We start from the raw sequence: 16,105 nt of genomic DNA, 5'->3' as shown, positions 1-16,105 counted from the left end.
TCAATGGCAGAGATGATCCTTCACTGAATATTGGATTTCAGTGCGCAGGTAAACACGTGCAGCACGCCCTCACGTGCATGCCTGGGGCAGATCGCCCTGGGAAACGCAGACGCTCGATGACTGGCGATGTAATATTGATGATGGTGATTCAGGGATGATTAATAACAACATGGCCGAGGAAGCTGTCTGCCCAGTCGAGTGAAACAAACACAAGTCAACCGATCTGTCTTCAAAATTCTATTTAACATTATCGTTTTCTTTAATGATAATAAATAGCATCTGTTGTACACAGACGTAAATGTTTACATTGCTACCATAACGATATTATTATATATTATCAATAAGTAATCCTTAGGCATTTATATCCTAACATTTACGAAGATGTGTTATTAATTTTTTGCCACTTCAAATTCAACGCGCACGTGCTATGAAATACTGGAGTATAAGGGTAACATACAATTACGGCATATTCATGGCATGTTAGATTTCCTTTCACACTTTATCAGCTTGCTCTGTCATAATGGTGTTTAAATGTACGTGTCAAAAAAATCCAAAGCACTTTCAGATCAGCGTGACGTTTGAGGGCCTCCACGAACAATTGCTAGTCTGAAGGGAAATACAACCGCGTAATTAACACCAAGGTGGTTAATCCACTGATGGAGTAGTGTTGTAACTAATTACAATGTGTTAATTACAGTGACCCGTAAACAAAGGTCAGGCATAACAGTTATATTAACAAGTGTATCCCGGGAGTTATGAGTGTGCTAAAGGTATTAAAACGACTTGACGAGCGGACAATGGCGGTCAGTTGAAAATGTCATTAGCCACAATTACCCCATTTACTCAAAGAGCATCGTTGTCTCATGCCAGTGTTTCCTGTCCAGATATAATCGTGACCATCCACAGTAAATAAATCATTTTGTTTTCATGGCATGTAAATATAAACAATTATAGTTAAATTTAGTGCCCTGGTAAACCAATTCCCATGGCTGCTAAATTGTATTTGGATAGATATACATGTACGAATAGCTGTTGTTATTATTATAGTCTGAGGGCATTTTAAATTAATGCTGGATATGTTAATTGATCTTTATAAATATGTCTGTCCCAAACTAAATGTTTAAGCAAGCTTTTTTTATGTCACAGGTTATTTAGAACGATCTAGTTAAACATTGACTCAAGCGCATCAACTTGTCTTCGGCGCGGAGGTCAGAGTTACCGCTCTTTGACTGCTAGAAACAGACTTATATTTACTTTGGCATTTGTCGGTAGCCCCTGATAAAGTATGATAGGGATCCCTCAACCCAAGTCCCGACACGGGTGGGTTGGCCCCGCTGGACCGAGGCAGGGAGGGGGGTGGAGGCATTGACATGAATATTCATGAGCTAGTGACAAAGGGCCAGTTGGACAGCTTATGAGAAGAAGCCTGAGATCGGCGCTTCACCAGAAGCCGTGTGAGTGTGGTTGAGTGAGTCAGAAAACTCGGGTAATTCTGGATAATTGTCTTCAGCTGCGCTCGCGGGCAGCTCGTTGCCTTTATCCTCGATCTTCGCACAGAGGAGCCTACTAGTTCGCAGTCAGCCAGCGCGTGCTGTGAGTGACGGTACATCGCGAGCTCGCCTCACATAAACTTTTGGAGTAAAAACTTGCTGGCGCGAGTTGGAAAGTACTTATCGCGCTAGAAGTAACATTTCACAGCTCAACATGGGGAATATAAGAAATCTTTACGTGACACTTCTCGTGCTAGTTGTGTGTGTATTTTGTTACGGACAGGAGACTCATCAAAAGTTCAAAATCAAACTTGCGGCGTTGTCAGCAACTAAGGCACCGCCAGCTCCATTCACCGAAGAACCCCGATCGGGGCTTAGGTATCACCACAACCCTCGCACATGCGGAGAAGCCGATCTATGTTGTAATGGCCAAAACAATACGTGTTTTGTGTTTGGTCGCCGTCTTGATGCCAACACAAATGAGTCGAGGTGCTACTGCGATTCCAACTGTTATGTGATGTCCGACTGCTGCGTTGACTACCACGAACATTGTAAAGGTAGGTGAATTTTACTTATCAATTTCATATTTTCATTTCCCTTTTTTGTTTCAGCGAATCGGGTAACAAATCACATCCACGTTACACACACACCATTCAACAGTGTATGCATTCAACGACTGCACCATTCATCCATGCAGTGAACACATGCGACATGAACGATAAATCACAAATATTGCTTCACAAATATTACTTCACACAACTATTACTTCATCTACTGTATATCTGCCGTTACTTGCTATGTGGACTCCAACATATCAAGTGATTTTCTTTCAGCGAGATAGCCCATGAAACTCTCCATACACTTTTAACAATGTGCAACATGTTCCAACAGCTGAGGAAACGATTAACATGAAGCTATATACCACATGTTCGCAACATTAACACATTTTATCCACTCCTCATGGTGTAAACTAAAATATAAGATCTTAGTGGCGATAATGTTGTGGCAGACCCCCAGCGTGGACAGTCTTAGCAGCCCAGCTCCCAGCCTTCAGTCACTGTTTACCATTAGTAAGCACAGCATTCGGCAGTCTCCCTTCAGATGGGCGCTCGGAGTTAGAATAAATAAATAGTGAACTTTCTTCACAGGAACAACTTATGCCACAGTGATTGACACAGAAGTTGCATTGCTCTAATTGTGAAAACATCCTGTGCTGTAATCTGTACTTTCAAATTTGATTAATAGTGCCCAGTCCAAAGTTAAACTTTGTTTGATTCCTGCAAAACACCATTTAGTGTGACATTGCTTTCCGTCACAACCCTACACAACTACATCCCCTCTTTCTCCCTCCATTAGCCTTGCTCCACAGCTGTACTGAGTGCTAAGCCCATGCATGTATAGTAATTCTATTCTTTAAAAAGGCAAGTTTAGATAAGCAGACAGTCTAAGGACCCAGACTGTTATTTATGTTTTTTTAGAGAAATTATCATTTCAACTATTAATTATTACCTTGGAGACTTGTGCAAGCCCACCCTTCAGTCTCCCTTTACTTTTCTCTGCGTTCCACACTGACTCTCAACCCTTCCCACCACTGATAATCTAACAGATTCCCCTTAATCCTCTGCATAACTAATCTTCACCCATTCAGTACCATCATAAGTTCTTTAAATATAACCATATTCCTATTGTTTCCTCATATCCAGCTAATGTTAAGTCTTATCTCCAAGTCTCCCCCATGTTCTTGGTGTCCTTTCCCCAAATTCCATCCCACCCCTCTATCCCAATCTCCCCCCTCTATCCCAATCTCCCCTTCAATAATCCTGACCCTGATGAACTGAACAGTAGCATATAGGACAGGCTACACATGCATATGTATGTCTGTCCAGTAACTGTCTACCTAGACCCAGTTGAACTGTCTACCTCGATACAGCAGAATATAAGGCACATTTGTTGCTTTCCCCCCCCACTTTGAGATGTAAGTGTGTCAAAACACATGTCCTGCTATAAATAGTTTCAACAGGAGATTGACAAATCGGTTGTTGGCCCTTGAGGAAAAGATATAGGTTCAGGGTTTGTTTAATCTCACACTTTCATTGAATGGTTGAGAACTTAGTACAGTAAGCTGGAGCTATGCACTTTAAAACATATGAAATCCCAGTGAATGAATTGGTTGGTTGACATTGAGATAGGTGTACAGAGATGTGAATTAAAAGCTGTTACTGCAGTTTTGAAAACTCTTTAGAACAGGAAATGTTGCTTTAATTGTAAAACTTTGAAAACTTTGTGATAAACAGAATCAATGTTGAGCTGCATGAAACCAGACAACTGGAACCCGCAGCCCGCCACACAAGGATATGGATATAACTTAAACTGGAACAATATTTATTACAAGAATCATTGTGTGCACTAGACAGTGAAATGTTGGTGGAAACTCTCTTTATAATACAGAGTTGACACTTCATATTTAATGCCTGTATAGTTATAGTGTTTGTAGTGTATCAGCTGACTTGGTGCATCAGGGTAAGAGATGGTATATTAAAGGTTGACCTGACAGCCATGTTCTGTAAAAGGTAGGATGCAGAGAGAGATGAAAGGCTGTAAGAGAGACAGAGGGAGGTAGACTAACGCTTAGTCCCTGATTATATATAATTTTGACAGTAACAAATAGACCGATTGAAATTGAAAAGGCGCCCCAGTGAGTTGGGAGATTCTGGGGAAATCTAGACAAGCTTTATTTAGGGCTTTAGCATTGCAGGGAGGGCTAGGCATTAGGGAAAATAATGTGGTTCAGGGACTGTGAGACAGACAAGAACACAGGGCTTAGTCTCTGAATATATATAATTTTGATAGTAACAAACAAGCCCATTTATATTGAAAAGGAGCCCTAGGGAGACCAGAGATTCAGAACCTGAGGAAATCTAGACTTGCTTTATTTAGGGCTTTAGCACCCCAGAGAGGGCTTGGCAGTAGGGAAATTAATGTGGTTCAGGGACTGTGAGACAGACTAGGAGAGAGAGGGTAGAACCGTTCTATATGAGAGAATGAGAGTGGAACAGTGCTAGATCTAGATGTGTGTGTGTGTGAGAGAGAGAGAGAGAGAGAGAGAGAGATGGGGAACAGTTCTAGAGAGAGGTTGAGGGGTAAGGTTAGAATGATTGAGAGAGAGAGAGAGCGAATGTGTCAGAAAAGAGTTTGATAGGAGACAATTCATTCCCTACCAACCATCCTGTGTAGATTAACCCCTGTGAAACCTGATTAACCCTTGAAAAACTGACATTTGATCTGGGAGATACAGATGATCTTGGGGCCACAGTCTCCCCATCATCCCCCTCTCAGACCAAGATGCCAGTTCTAACATAAACACTGCTCCAGTAAATGGGAGCACGTATGTTTCTAATCAGCCAGACATGTTTAGTGTTTAGTCAAATAGCTTTTCAAACAAACCTAATGTGGCTGTCTATCGAGGAATCCAGCCTTACTTATCAGCCGGTGTTGGTGTGGACTAGTTTCGATGACTCCCTGAGACAGTACTTAGTCGTACTAGGGTCAGTAACATCACAACCAAGGCATCGACACACCAAGGCCATGCAAACCAGACAAAAATACTTGGGTTTTTCTCTTCGTTAAAGATAATGTGTTTTTTAATGAGTCAGCAAGATCTGAGGTCAGCATTGCGATTAAAAACATGATTATTTATCCCAAATTATTTTTTGCTGATAGAACCGATTTGTAAAAAATTCAATTGCGCATTATAACATATTATTCCTGAACATCAAAGGGTCCCATGCTGTTTATTGTGACTGGTCTCAGCTGATCTTGTTAAGTATCCCATTTTCTTTAGTTCATTAAGGAAAACGCCAAAGCTGGGCTTGAAATAATGGAGGTTGGATCGCGATGTTAAAACTAATGCATTCGGGACACCACTTCTGATGAATTAAAAAATTTAAACGGTTTGCAGTAACTGTTTGGGAATGTTAAAAAGTAATAAACGTCAGGATGAAGATACAGTGGCCATGTTTCAAAGTTTTTGAGGGGCCACAAACAAATCGGGCTTCACAGGAGAGTTTTATCTTGAATCAGATTAATGGGAAACACATGAGAAGCTAGGGGAAGGAGCATGCTAGGGAGGGGGTCACTTAATTGCATTAGGCGAGATTGGTTCTCAATTCCCTTCATGGGACAACTGGGTCGTTTACAAGAGAAACTTCACATTCTTTCCAATGTTTGTCCAAATGAAGCATGCTTCATTTCAACTGATGAATACCATCATGTGTTTCTCTGGGACTGTTTTGAGATTTAGAAAAATATTTCCTCTATCTACCGTCTCCAGATTCCTGAATGAAGGATGTGTAAGTGACTGTGATGTAACTTTACTGCATATTAGTTGTGCCGGCTAAATCAGTGATAGATGTGCTTAAAGTTGTTTCCAAGTTTTCCTGAAGTGGTAATATCTACTCCGTCAGTCCCAGGCGTTACCAAAATATAAAAGATTATTTGATTTTAATCAACTGCTTCAGTCACAAGTAAGTCTTGTTTCTCAAAACCTATTTTTAATTGAGGTAGGTTGAATTTTCTTTACTCTTTTTTTTCCATATCGAAACAATTTCAACCTAAAATGTCATTTCCAGATTAATACAAATTAAGGAACGGAGAGTATGAATCCAACTGGTGGTTCATTGAATGGGGAATGTTTGTAGAAAGTTCAACTTCAGAGCTGAGCATTGTCTGCCATACAGACCCTGAAACAAATATACCCATTACAAACCATGAAAGTCTAGAATATGTGGCAAGTCAGGATTACTGCTCTGTAAATGAAGTAAGTCTTAATGCTCCTATTTAATATAGTTTGTTAATATAATTTGGGAACTGTTTTTCTGTATAATATGATCATTTCAGAGACTAGATGTTTGTCTAAATGCAACATAACTAAACGTTTAGACCTGAAACAGAAAAATATACTACACAGGAAAAGTATAGGACCACCCATTTCTTTCATATTACTATAGTTAATGTGCCGAAAGCGATCCAGCATTTATATTACATGACCCACAATCCAAAATGATCTGTGAAGGAGCTAGATAAACTTTTTGTATCTTTGTAAGGAAGCTTCTAGTCTCTCTCACAGTCCCTGAACCACATTATTTTCCCTACTGCCAAACCCTCTCTACAGTGCTGAAGCCCTAAATAAAGCAAGTCTAGATTTCCTCAGGTTCTGAATCTCTGGTCTCCCTGGGGCTCCTTTTCAATTTAAATGGGCTTGTTTGTTACTATCAATATTATATATATTCAGAGACTAAGCATTAGTCTAGGAAGCTTCTAACTTGTACTGGTAAAGGGTTCAGACTTATCTATGTAGGGCCTGCCACTGTAGGACATTCGTCCTGAATTTGGGAGAGATAAGGTCTTTCTGTAGAGCGGCAAACTAGGTCATCAGTTCCACCCAGTGGCACCAGGATGATACAGATGTTGCTTTGTTTGAGCAGAGCTACAAACACCATCCACCTTCACACCCTGGAGAGGGTTCCTCTGTATGGTGTTAGTTCCCTGTACAGTAAGAAGTCCCCCCATACCTTGGAGCATTATTGTGCACGTGAAGATCTGTAATGTTCACTTTAACCCAGTTAAGGAACCAGTTAGTTGAGGCCTCTGCCTCAGTGTCTGTGGTAATGTTTTTTCCATGTTTATGGTCTTGGAAACCACCTGATTTATTTCATTGAAGAAAGTCGAGCCTGGCATCCTGTCTCAGAGTAATGCCAGATGACCCTGTAGCCTATCTTCCAGAACGTACCAGCTTTGTTTGGTGTGACCTGCTTGAAGATAAAGAAAACTTTATTCCATGCTAAAATTGATGTCATTGTCAGTGTTTAAAAGTAAGGGGTTCATGGAACCCTAAAGGTTTGCTTTTAGAGTACAGTAGAATACTTTTATAACGAACACGAATATAATGAACTGACAGCTGTAGCGAACTGTTTAAAAAGTCCCGAATAAATCTTATATTATCATATAAAAAAGTGAATAGCGAACTACGGATATAATGAACTAATTTCAGTGGTCCCTTGGAGTTGGTAAGATAAGATAAGATATTTATTGCATAGCATTCCATGAAGAAACAGTGGCAATATTTTATAAGCTACAAATATTTACACAGTAGGTACAAGAAATATAGATACATTTCACACATAATTGATGTACATTATAACAATTTTTAGTAATCATGTGGTATAATGACATGGAAATAATATATGAGGAGACTATGGTAATATATAACATTCATTTAAAGTTGTAAAGATGGTGACATATTTTGGAAATTAATTCAGGACTTCTGTTCGTGAAAATTATTAAGAATTGTTCTTTTTTTGAGAGTGTACTAAATTCTTGGTCATAATAAAGCATTGTGTGTATAAGTGATTCCCTTTCTTCATTATACTTGGTACATGATATTTTATGGTGTTGCTCATCGTCTAAGACACTGCACATTTCACAGAGACGTTGTTCTAAAGGGGTTGCAGGTTTTGTATATCTTCCAGTTTCAATTTTGAGTTTATGATTACTTAAACGTAGTTTTGAAAAATGTGATCGATGAGATTTGGTTATAAAGGTATTTTACTGTGTTTGAATCTAAGGCCCCTAAATGTTTTAGCATGAGGACAATAACAAGGGTTGTCTCATTTTCATGCACTGATACGAGCACAGGTTTTGTTAACATGCCAGCACATTCTAGAACGTTTATCGGATTATATCAATTGTTAAAGGATGTTCTTCCATGTTAAAATGTTTTGGTCAACATTTCGTGAAAACCTCCATGCACAAAGGGATCTCTTTGACTGTTTAAGTGAAGGCGAATGATTGTAGTGATCAGAAAGATTTGTCGGAAGTTGAGTAAGAGAGAAAGAATGAGAAAATAGGAAAATATATGACACAGGTCACTAAAAAATATGAATACTAGACACTCACATTTGCATAGACGCACGCACCTCTAGTAAATATGTAGTGTGGATACTTCTTATGGTAGGTGAGATTTACCTCATTTAACGATTTGAAATAGAAGTGCAGTGATAATTTTTTAGAAGAGATGTGAAGTACTTTTAATAATTTCTCACTCACTTTCACAAGTAGGAACAAGTCACTTGCTAAGAGCCAACAAGTGGAGCATTTTATGGATACAGACAGACAGACAGTAATTTGTTTACAGGTTTCAAACCACAAGAAGAGATGAAAGTTCTCACATACATGCTTGTTTCAGCCATTAGCCAATGAGAAGCATATCATTGTAGCCAATCCGGGATCCATTCCCCACATGGGTACAGAGCATAAAGCCCATTTCTGGTTTCCCCCGCCATGATATTGCTAAAAACGGTGTAGAACTAAACTCACTCACTCACTCATTCTAGCCAAAGCAAGAGTCAGAGTGCTAATTACTTGTGTCACATTGTGCAAGAACAGCAGTGAAAAGTAGATTAAAGGTATCGGTAACAACTTCTTTGATATACCATTAAACGACATTTCTAAAAGATCTTTATACCATTGTCAATCACCATCATCAATTTCTAAGAAATAACTGTCAAACGACATTCCGGTAAACAATATACAAGCTTTACAACCTAAGTTGAAGTGTATGACTTAAGTCAATATATGCAATTATCATGAAGATAACAGTAGGTTGGGTTTACTGCAGGTGGGAGACGAAGGTCTGTGCCCCAGCGTCACAATAGACGGTAAATCACAGTGTTTCAGTGTTAAACAAACAGCAAGCCGTTAACATGGTCAAATATTTGTCTGTAGATTCATTAAGTATATTGCCTCTCCATCTTTTCCTCCATCACTTATCAGACCATGTAATTGGCTTTTGTGTTTGGGAGAAAGACTTATCTCGCTCAACAAAACATCGTGCTACCTATCACCTTGGTGGGGAATTGTTATCGTCCGAGATGATATCGTCTTTTGACACTAGACTGTTTGTGTGGAGGGATTAGGTTATCTCACTCTGCCTAACTGGGGGATTTCAATCTGTTCGGGGGTGCCTAACCTTGTAAGATTACATCAGGATACCATTGAGACCATTTCATTGCTGAATAAGCTTTCGACACCTTAGAAATAGTATATGTCAGCGTTGATGTTTCCCAAATAATCTAGGAAAGAGATAAAACAATATTCTTTATTGTTCATGGCACATATTCTTGTAATGAATACTAAAATTAAGAATACAATTATGGATCTTATGCCACTAAGATGGCAGTGTGATATATTTTGTGTATATTCCTGAATGTTGCTGTTCAGAGCTTTGTCCCCCAATCAGTATATATTGTACATAGTGTCAAGATTACTTTATGTAGAAAGGCTTTTTTGCGAAATATTCTTGAATAGACATTCTGAGAGCTTCATTCACCCACACAGTTTGTGCAACAGCTGTCCAAGCTTCCATGCTTACACTGACTTAAGATAGCTGTAACACAAAGATCACTAAGAGCTATCTGTGAAGTTAGGCCCTGGAGGCACACTGTTTCGGAAATCAGAATAATGTAGTCAGGATGTCGACCCAATCCTCAGTCTAAGAAAGAAATCCCGAAAAACCAGAATACAACCTTGTGTCACAGCAAGATGTCACCATGTTCTTAAATCTTGTGTCCATCCATCACACAAAGCGACGTGGAAATCTTTACAGTGTGTCCCCATACAGTCCTAATAATCCCTTCGAGTTGATATATTCCTTTAATTCCAAGTTAATTCATTCACATATGCATTTCCATGCTATTTACCGAAATATGTTCGCGTGACGAAAGGTTATCATCTGTCCTTCGGCTAAGTGCGTATCGTCTCTGCCTCGTTAGTGACGTCCTGACCAGGGATTTAACTGCTGTTGTACATCAGCCCTGCTTCATCCATGTTATCCTGAGGATGAACTCTGTCAGATCCATTAAGACAGATGTAGAAATGGGATGCTACATGTATCATTCAAATATGCGTGATGCAGATGGATTTTATGGGAGGTGATTCATCCAACTCTGAAAGAGAGAGACATACATTTGAAAGAGCCTATTTAGCTAAACGTGGTGACTCTGCTCCTTTAATGCAGAATGAATTCAGACTGAAGGATCGTAATGATGTGTCGGACATACTATAGAAATGCTATTACAATCAGCCATCCCCAGGTATAGACAGTGATGTTGGTGACATATATGGTCATGTCTTCAGCTGTTATAGACTCGTGATGTAGTGTTGTATCACAGTTATCTATTGTTCATACAATCAATATATTTGTAAGGGGCTTTGGCTTTACATTTTGAGGGTTTTTGTACATGTTGTAAAGTAGCATCAAATTAACTTAAGTTTATATTTATAAGAGAACTCCTGCGATTCTGGGTTAGAATATGTCTCCATAAGCCTATGCTTGTTATAAGAGGTGAGAAAAGGCCTTGAGCTGTGCATGCTTGTAGTGAGAAACAACTACATACAGTCATCCTTAAACCTGTGCTTGTCAAACGAAGCAATTATAGGACCACCAATGCTTGTCAAAAGAGTGAGTGAATGAGTCTAGTTTGATGCTGCTTTTAGCAATATTCCAGCAATATTCCAGCAAGATCATGGTGGGGGACACCAGAAATGGGCTTTACACATTGTACCCATGTGGGGAATCGAACCTGAGTCTTCAGCATGACAAGCAAATGCTTTAACCACCAGGCTACCCCCACCACCCCTCATTTCAAAGAAGCAGCTATAGGTCTGTAATAGAGAACGGAAGGTCATTGATGAAGTCAGGTTGGGGTTTCACAACGACCTTTTCGCCAAGTGTCAGGGTCATAGGTAATCCCCCATAATGTTCCTGAGCTCCTCTCATCTCCAAACCAATGGTCGTTAAGTCGACAGTATTCAATTGCTGCAGCACGGTTTACCCATCCACCTCGTTAACTCACCTGGTCCAGGTAGACGGACTATGTGAACTGTGGTTTACAAGACCAGATCGGGTGTCTCACCTAAATCTGTCTTCAGGTGCAACAGTGTCATACAGCGGCCACTGATGTTTGTTTAATTTAGGAATCCTAAATTAGCTGTATTAACTTAGTCTATGTTTGATGTGTTTTTGCCATCAGCTGAGACCACGTGTAAACAAAGTCAGGCACTTTTGTGAACTTGAAGTAATTACTTAGCTAACTTCAAAGATGCCATGACAAAGCTACATTCATTATTCAAATATAATTTCTTTGTGACAGGTAAAGCCTTTGTGATCAATATGATAATTCAAATTAGGTATGTGTACTCAATGTAGATAGAGTACAATGTTTGCAGAGTGAGTGAGTTAAAATTTAAAGTAAATTTGGCAATATTTCAGCAATATTGTGACTAAAACAGGCCATACTTAGATATTTTATGATGTTATATTATACAATCTGCCATCAAAGGACAGTAAAACAACTAGTATATCACAGTTAGAGATTTAAAATTGGCATGTAACTTAAAATTTAGGACATTACAACATAAAAACTGGCTATAGAGCACAAGCAAGTGAAGGTTGATCACCATACTAGGGACCATGGGGACTCACACAATGTTTGAAGACCATTTCTGGTGTACCCTGCTCGGATATTGGGGGAATATTGTTGAAGAGTGTCATAGAAGCTCGCTCAGCTCACTCACTCACTCACTCACTCACTCACTCACTCACTCACTCACTCACTCACTCACTCACTCACTCACTCACTCACTCACTCACTCACTCACTCACTCACTCACTCACTCACTCACTCACTCACTCACTTCACTCTGGAACATTGTGTGAAGGATTTTGCTGGATTGTTGCAGGAAAGTGACATAGAACCTGTATTCATTCACTCATTTAAGGGACGGTAGGGTAGCCTAGTGGTTAAAGCTGTTCGCTCCTCACGCCGAAGGCCCGGGTTCGTTTCCCACATGGGTACAATGTGTGAAGCCCATTTCTGGTGTCCCCTGCTGTGATATTGCTGGAATATTGCTAAAAGCGGTGTAAAACTATAAGTCAGTCACTCATTTCAATGGTAGGTACAAAGTGTAGAGTCCATTTCTGGTGTCTCCTGCTATGATATTACTGGAGCACTGCCATTACTCACTCATTTAAATTTAAAGTGCAAGGAATTGGTACGGAATTACATCATTCCTTCCATCTAATGTAACCATTATGATCTCGACAAGCTCCCCATGCCAATCAAATCTGAGAACCATTGTTCCCAGGACACAAAATGCAGCTAAACAGTCCATGTTTACGTTCAGCTCTCTCCTCCTCTTCCTCTCTTCCCCCCCCCCCCCCCCACCCCTCAAGTTCTCCATGTGTCGTTGTATGACTGATCATAGGGTAGAACCTGCAACAGTTACGTAACTAATGAATGAATTTATTACACTCCACGGTGATGGTTAATCTTCCCAGGGTCCCCTGGCTCTTGGAAAGGAAATAGTTTCCTCTCAATCGGAAATAATTTCTCAGAGGTTGAAGTGCCTCCTGTTGAGGACTTGTTGAGTGGGAAGTTTGACCCGGTGTGTGTGACAATGCTGGTGTTATTTACTCCTATCATTAGAGGATAAACTCTAACCCAGCAGGACTGACAGAAAGATGCAAGTGTTTGTTTCAGTGGGAGACTTGGTGTGAGATGGGGTTTGAAAGTGGACAGGCTCTACTGGGAAAAATGTTCGAATAAGATGTTTTATTGATGAATATTTTGGATATGTGAAATTGTTTATTCGATAGTACAATAATATTACATACCTTGACAACCTTTTACATATGATAGTAGGTAGTGTTAAAATAAGATGTTTTATTGGTGTATTGACTCTATTTACAATACTATTAAATTTTGATTTTTTACAACCAGAAAATATTACATATCTTTATAGATTTGAGAGTGTTTGTGTTCAAATAAGATGTTTCATTGGTGGGTTGACCGTGTTTCAGAAACTATGAAAATTTAGTAATTTATACATACCTGAAAATAGTTAGTGCTATATACACTCCTGATTTAGTCATAATAGTATAATTGACTTTGCTTTTAGCAGAGAATTCTTATGGTTGTGGAATTTTTTTGTTGCTTCTTTTTACACTTTTGACCATGTTTCAGAAACTATGAAAGTTTGGTAATATGTTTAATAGTGTACTGTGATGTCACTTGCATTGTGACGTCATAACGACGACGTCATAGTCCTAACTGCCAGTTCACCTGATGAAAGGACCTGGAATGGTCTCGAAACATCGTGAGAGAAATTAAAAAGAAGTTTAATCCGTAAAAATATCTTGGACATCAACGTACAACTTCTAAATGCCACTGAAAGACATCAATGTGTTTTATGTCCCGAAAAACATACAGTGAAAATTTGCATCAGTTTGAGTTAACACTTCTGTCTCTTCATGTCCTTTTTAGATTTTGCTATGTTTGTATGGCTTGAGTGAGATGCTTTATATGAGAATGTCTGAAATCAAACAGATGTTGTATCAAGGGTATATTACTCAACACTTCAGTGACAGTGGAGATGAAAGGGCGAAGAATGAGAAGGGATTAGGGTTGATGATGGATGATCATCGTGACCATTTCAGCCTGAATCTCCCATTCTGAACGATTCCCATCACTTACAGTCATGGTGGAGATGGGAGATTAACACCATCGCAAAAATACCACCCACTGTAGTAATTTGAGAGCAGCTAGGCCAAATTATTTCATTTCTTGTTTAGATGGACCTGGAACAAATTATGCAAAAGTGAAAAATTGAAGAGTTCTGTTTAATTTGAACAAGAACATGCTTATTTAAACAAACGAGTGAGTTTAGTTTTACGCCGCACTCAGCAATATTCCAGCTATATGGCGGCAGTCTGTAAATAATCGAGTCTGGACCAGACAATCCAGGGATCAACAGCATGAACATCGATCTACGCAATTGGGATACGATGACATGTGTCAACCCAGTCACTGAGTCTGACCACCCGATCCTGTTAATCGCCACTTACGACAAGTATGTGTTACTGAAGATCAATTCTAACCCGGATCTTCATGACAAGCATGGGTTACTGAAGGTCAATTCTAACCCGGATATTCATGGGTAAATTGGGAAATGGTTCCTTTACTCACTCTCTCTGTTAGTTTTTGGTTATGTCCTCATTGACTGCTGATTGCATGTGTAATTCAAACATGCGACATTTCTCTCATTTCTCTTGGGAATCTGTCAGTTTTCATTATTAGATCTGGAATAAGTTCAAGGTTTAATCTTGGATCTGTCATGGGAAGGACGAGGGTCCAACTGAAAAGTCCTGTGATATCTGGACCAGCCCTGTGGTTTGCTTTGATAAAGCTCTTCATCACACCAGATAGAGGGGCATCTTTGTGGTTCTTGGATTTGGCTTGCTGCTCCATATTTCTGTCACGGAGTGCTCTGGTTTGTGTAACAAGGCAGACACAGGGATGAACAGCTGTTATGATATTTGCACTCTAGATATAGTTTTAGATACATTTGTGTCCACATTTACAGGTTTACCACGGCATGTGTATTTAGAAGGCCACCGTGAATGAATGTCTGCTCATGTTCAAGTTCAATTCACATCATTTCTATAAAACTATCTAGTCGTCTGTGGCGCCACATTTCTCTGTGCAGAGTTACATCACTAGAAATAAAAGATAATGGTAACATTTGTTGGTTCGCCTTAATGATGCTTCTTAGTCATTATTAAGGATCACAGCCAATGATTTTGAACCGTGGACTAAAATTATTTGTGGTAATTATATAATAAACAGTCTGTGAAGTTATGCATGTTTACATTTATAGTTATAGTTCAAGAGTGATTTCATGGTCTTGACAAAATCCATACTTGCTCTGTGGCTTAAATCTAAAATCATCATGATCTAATATATATTATTTTTACTTGATTAAATACTACAGATACGTAAGTGAATGATACTCCAACAATGTCCGAGTTTATCGTGTTTCTAAATAGACTAACTTTATGGACAACAACTTCTTTATTTCGTGCGTGCGACATTTCGATACAGATTACTGTCCCATTGTCATTTTGACAATGTTTCGATGCACATTCTTGTATCATTGTCCTGTTTGACAAGGGAACAAGAATCTATCGAAACGTCTCACTGACGAGATAAAGATCTGGGGTAGAATAGGTCTTCAGCAACCCATTCTTGTCATAAAAGGCGACTATGCTTGTAGTAAAAGGCGACTAACGGGATCCGGTGGTCAGGCTCGCTGACTTGGTTGACACATGTCATCGGTTCCCAATTGTGCAGATCGATGCTCATGCTGTTGATCACTGAATTTTCTGGTCCAGACTCGATTATTTACAGACCGCCGCCATATGGATTATTGCTGAGTGTGGCGTAAAACTAAACTCACTCACTCACTGACGAGATAAAGGACTTCTTATCCATAAAGTTTGTCTTTATTGTACCTCCCAACTTCCAAAATGCCACTCAAAGAAGTTACCATATTTATTGTTCATATGTATCAAAGTGATAAGTATAAAATAACAACAGTAGACGACGGTTATAACAGACTCACAGAGACCACTAAATTTAGTTTGTTATAGACCATATTTGTTATAACTTATATATACCCATTTCATCCAAAACATACATTAAGTGGCTGGGACCAAACAC

General features: G+C 39.3%; 1 protein-coding gene across 1 annotated transcript in view; it reads left to right on the top strand.

Moving 5' to 3' along the window:
• Positions 1 to 1,351: 1,351 nt before the first annotated feature.
• Positions 1,352 to 16,105, top strand: part of LOC124283824 (somatomedin-B and thrombospondin type-1 domain-containing protein-like) — a 100,410-nt gene continuing 85,656 nt past the window's right edge. The window contains exon 1 of the mRNA XM_046719847.1: positions 1,352 to 2,047. Within this exon, the coding sequence (XP_046575803.1) occupies positions 1,705 to 2,047 (343 nt within the window). The 5' untranslated portion in view covers positions 1,352 to 1,704. The remainder of the gene's footprint in view (positions 2,048 to 16,105) is intronic.

The sequence above is a fragment of the Haliotis rubra genome, unplaced genomic scaffold (assembly GCF_003918875.1).
Source record: "Haliotis rubra isolate DU_JTF1 unplaced genomic scaffold, ASM391887v1 Scf322, whole genome shotgun sequence".
NCBI classification, from domain to species: Eukaryota; Metazoa; Mollusca; class Gastropoda; order Lepetellida; family Haliotidae; genus Haliotis; species Haliotis rubra.
The sequence above is the reverse complement of the archived record's forward strand: the minus strand, read 5'-3'. Positions and strand labels throughout refer to the sequence as shown.